At 54.3% G+C, this 5,000-nt stretch overlaps 1 protein-coding gene across 4 annotated transcripts in view; it reads right to left on the bottom strand.

Moving 5' to 3' along the window:
* LOC143286192 (PH domain leucine-rich repeat-containing protein phosphatase 2-like) overlaps positions 1-5,000 on the bottom strand; it is a 121,716-nt gene that overhangs the window by 47,432 nt on the left and 69,284 nt on the right. For all 4 annotated transcript variants that reach the window (XM_076593826.1, XM_076593827.1, XM_076593824.1 and 1 more), the window contains one exon: positions 2,560-3,423. In XM_076593826.1, the coding sequence (XP_076449941.1) occupies positions 2,560-3,423 (864 nt within the window). The remainder of the gene's footprint in view (positions 1-2,559; positions 3,424-5,000) is intronic.

Consider the following 5,000-nt stretch of genomic DNA (forward strand, 5'->3'; position numbering starts at 1 on the left):
TCGTCCGCTGCAAACACCCAGCCAACGAACAGCCACAGCACGGACACTTTGCCACCCAAAATGCCCAGAACACGAATAATGCAGCCAATGAGCCAACGCGAGGAAAAAAAAAAAAAAAGACCCAAAAACTATCCTGAATATTTGTTCTCAGACACACCCTGTGTATGGTGGGTACAGGTGTGTGTGTGGGTGTATGGTGGGTACAGGTGTGTGTGTGGGTGTATGGTGGGTACAGGTGCGTGTGTGGGTGTATGGTGGGTACAGGTGTGTGTGTGGGGGGGTGTATGGTGGGTACAGGTGTGTGTGGGGGTGTATGGTGGGTACAGGTGTGTGTGTGGGGGGGTGTATGGTGGGTACAGGTGTGTGTGGGGGTGTATGGTGGGTACAGGTGTGTGTGTGGGTGTATGGTGGGTACAGGTGTGTGTGTCGGGTGTATGGTGGGTACAGGTGTGTCTTCCGGCAAACTGGCTCAGAACCAATCATCAGATTATGAAAGCGAGCAAGCCGACCGAACACTGTGCGAATTAAAACAAAACATTGGCAGGAAAGGGTAGAATAATAACGAAAGGCCACCGAAAGCTGAAGAAACTCCGATGACCATGACGTCATCGTCATCACTCGTTGAAAACGGAGATGAATGAGAGAGAGACAGAGACAGAGGGTGAGAGTAAGATAAACATTTATGTATATATATATATATATATATATATATATATATAGAGAGAGAGAGAGAGAGAGAGAGAGAGACAGACATAGAGACAGAGAGAGACAGAGAGAGACAGGCAGAGAAAGAGAGAGAGTCAGAGAGAGACATAGAGTGTCAATCACACATAGACACAGAAACAGAGAGAGACAAAACCGGAGAGAGAGAGAGAGAGAGAGAGGGAGAGAGACAGAGACAGAGACACAGAGAGAGAGACAGACACAGAGAGACACAGAGAGAGAGACAGAGACAGAGAGAGAGACAGAGAGAGAGAGACAGAGACAGAGAGACAGAGACAGAGAGAGAGAGACAGAGACAGACAGACAGACAGACAGACAGACAGACAGACTGACAGAGACAGAGACAGAGTGAGACAGAGAGAAACAGGAAGAGGAGGATGACAAGAATAAATAGAAAGAAAGAAAGAAAGCAAGAAAGAAAGAAAAACGAAAGAAAAAAAAAAACCCCGAAGAAGAAAAGAACGGAAACTAAGACCAACAGGTGATTCATTCCTGGACAATCCATAATCCTCTCTTCCCAACCCACTGGTCCTGTCCCGCCCCTACTGTTATCGTCCCCGCTTCTGTCCCCACTGAGTCTTTTCAGCCATTCCGTTAAACACTGGCAGCTAAATGCCACTTAATCCTTGACGAGTACACTCCGACCCCCCACCCACTGTGTGTGTGTGTGTGTGTGTGTGTGTGTGTGTGTGTGTGTGTGTTGTGTGTGTGTGTGTGTGTGTGTGTGTGTGTGTTGTGTGTGTGTGTGTGTTGTGTGTTGCTTGTGTGTGTGTGCGTGTGTGTGTGTATGTGTGTGTATGTGTGTGTGTGTGTGTGTGTGTGTGTGTGTGTGTGTCCCTCTCTCTCTCTCTCTCTCTGTGTGTGTGCGGAACAACCAGTTGCGTGCGGGGGGGAGGAGGCTAGAAGGTGGGGGTTGGGGGGGGGGGGAACAAAGGCGAGTGCGTGAGAAATGTCTGGAACGCTTCACTCACAACAGCTTCCCAACCCAACCCAAACCCACTCACTCATCCACTCACGCATCAAACCACTCATTCATCCACCCACTCACTCGCTCACCCACTCGCTCATTCTCTCACTCACTCACCCACCCCATTCATACACTCGCCCACTCATCCTCTGACTCACCCACTCACTCACACACTCACTCCCTACTCACAAACTCACTCGTCCACCACCCACTAACCGAATCATTACTCAACAAATTCAACCAATCATTCTCCGCTCATTCACCCACTCTTCAACCCACCCACTCACTCACTCACTCATTCATTCATCCACTCACTCACTCACCCACCACCTCCTCCCTCCTCCTCTCCCTCCCTCAGCCACCCACTAGATGACCCACTCATTCATCCATCCATCCATCCATCCACTCACTCACTCTCAGACACTTACTCACCCGACCACCCCTTCCCTCATCCCCTCCCTCCCTCCTTCACCCCTTTCATCCCTCCCTCACCCCCACACCCCCCCTCCCTCACCCCCACACACCCCCCTCACACCCTCCCTCACCCACTTCCTCCCTCACCCCCACACACCCTCCCTCACCCCCTTCCTCCCTCACATCCTCCCTCACCCCCACACACCCTCCATCCCTCCCTCACCCCCTTCCTCCCTCCCTCACAACCTCCCTCACCCCTACACACCCTCCCTCCCTCACCCCTTTCCTCCCTCCCACACCCTCCATCCCTCCCTCACCCCCTTCCTCCCTCCCTTACAACCTCCCTCACCCCTACACACCCTCCCTCCCTCACCCCTTTCCTCCCTCCCTCACCCTCCCACACCCTCCATCCGTTCACCCCCTCCCCCCCCCCCTCTCCTTTACTCAAAACTCACCGGAGTAGAACTTGACGAGGTAGGCCAGGTCCTCCTTGGGGCCCTCCTCCTGGATCCTCCGGATGTGGGTGTAGCCCACGCTGGACAGGTACTCGTTCTGCACGGCCAAGGGGCAGTCGAAGGGCTCCATACGGCGGATGATGTCCCCGTTGAGCTGCACGTGCAGCGCGTTGGCCGGGACGCCCAGCTGCAGGCAGATCTTGGCCGCCGTGGTGGACAGGGTGCAAGGGAAGAGGCGCGAGTGGCCCGCTGTCCCTGCCCCTGCCCCTGATCCTGCTCCATCCGCGGCAGTAGCCGTCGCCGCTGCAGCTGCGCTGGACACGCGGATAAACCCGTGGCTTGTGTCGTCCGAGATCCATCTGTCCACGTCCACGTTCTTCCACACATCTTCTTCTTCCTCCTCCCCCATCATTCCCCGCTTCTGGTGAAGGTTGTGGTGGTGGTGGTTGTGGTAGTTGCTGCCTATTTCTCCTCCCCCTCCTCCTTTTCCGCCATGGCTGCGTCCTGGTTGCTGCTTGTTGTAGAGGCTCTTCTTGTCGTGGTCGTGCTTGTGGTGGTTCTTGTTGACTTGGTGGAAGAGGTCGGCAAGGGAGTCGGACAGGTCCCAGGTGTCCTCGATGTTGCCGGCAGAGCTGTCGTTGCTGTGGGCCAGCGTCAACCCCACGCTCTGGTGGGTCAGGCCTGGGCGGAGGTGGTTGGGGTGGTTGGGGTGGTTGTCCTCCCCTCCTCCGACTCCTCCTCCCCACCACGCCTGACCGCTCTCCCCTCCCTGAAGGTGGTGGTAGTTGTAGTGGTACTGGTGGTGTTGGTGGTGGTTGTGGTAAGCGTTCCGGAGCGGCGCAGATCCCACCACGCCTTGAAAGCCTGTGAGTGACAGCAGCAGGGCGGAGGGAAAAAAGAGGGTGAGAGTTGTGCTGGTCAAGGTATTGACGTTGTTGGTGAGTGTGTGGGTGTGTATGGTGGGTACAGGTGTGTGTGTGGGTGTATGGTGGGTACAGGTGTGTGTGGGTGTATGGTGGGTACAGGTGTGTGTGGGTGTATGGTGGGTACAGGTGTGTGTGGGTGTATGGTGGGTACAGGTGTGTGTGGGTGTATGGTGGGTACATGTGAGTGTGTGGGTGTATGGTGGGTACATGTGTGTGGGGGTGTATGGTGGGTACAGGTGTGTGTGTGGGTGTATGGTGGGTACAGGTGTGTGTGTGTGTGTATGGAGAGGTGTGTGTGTGTGGGTGTATGGTGGGTACAGGTGTGTGTGTGGGTGTATGGTGGGTACAGGTGTGTGTGGGGGTGTATGGTGGGTACAGGTGTGTGTGTGGGTGTATGGTGGGTACAGGTGGTGTGTGTGTGGGTGTATGGTGGGTACAGGTGTGTGTGTGTGGGTGTATGGTGGGTACAGGTGTGTGTGTGGGTGTATGGTGGGTACAGGTGAGTGTGTCGGGTGTATGGTGGGTAAGGTGTGTGTGTGGGTGTATGGTGGGTACAGGTGAGTGTGTCGGGTGTATTGTGGGTACAGGTGAGTGTGTCGGGTGTATTGTGGGTACAGGTGAGTGTGTCGGGTGTATTGTGGGTACAGGTGAGTGTGTCGGGTGTATTGTGGGTACAGGTGAGTGTGTCGGGTGTATGGTGGGTACAGGTGAGTGTGTCGGGTGTATTGTGGGTACAGGTGAATGTATGGGTGTATGGTGGGTACAGGTGAATGTATGGGTGTATGGTGGGTACAGGTGAATGTATGGGTGTATGGTGGGTACAGGTGAATGTATGGGTGTATGGTGGGTACAGGTGAATGTATGGGTGTATGGTGGGTACAGGTGTGTGTGTGGGTGTATGGTGGGTACAGGTGTGTGTGTGGGTGTATGGTGGGTACAGGTGAATGTATGGGTGTATGGTGGGTACAGGTGAGTGTGTGGGTGTATGGTGGGTACAGGTGTGTGTGTGGGTGTATGGTGGGTACAGGTGAATGTATGGGTGTATGGTGGGTACAGGTGTGTGTGTGGGTGTATGGTGGGTACAGGTGAGTGTGTGGGTGTATGGTGGGTACAGGTGAATGTATGGGTGTATGGTGGGTACAGGTGTGTGTGTGGGTGTATGGTGGGTACAGGTGTGTGTGTGGGTGTATGGTGGGTACAGGTGAATGTATGGGTGTATGGTGGGTACAGGTGTGTGTGTGGGTGTAGGGACAGGTGTGTGTGGGGGTGTATGGACAGGTGTGTGTGTGTGGGTGTATGGTGGGTACAGGTGTGTGTGTGGGTGTATGGTGGGTACAGGTGTGTGTGTGTGTGTGTGTGTGTGTGTGTGTGTGTGTGTGTGTGTGTGTGTGTGTGTGTGTGTGTGTGTAGGGTGTGTGTAGGGTGTCCTGTCTCTCTAAGGTCGTTCCTTCGTTCATTCTTCTTCCCCCCTTCACACGTTTTTAATCTGATCGTGTTTTTTTTGCTCATGCGTGT

Source organism: Babylonia areolata, chromosome 9 (assembly GCF_041734735.1).
Source record: "Babylonia areolata isolate BAREFJ2019XMU chromosome 9, ASM4173473v1, whole genome shotgun sequence".
In the NCBI taxonomy this organism is placed as follows: Eukaryota; Metazoa; Mollusca; class Gastropoda; order Neogastropoda; family Buccinidae; genus Babylonia; species Babylonia areolata.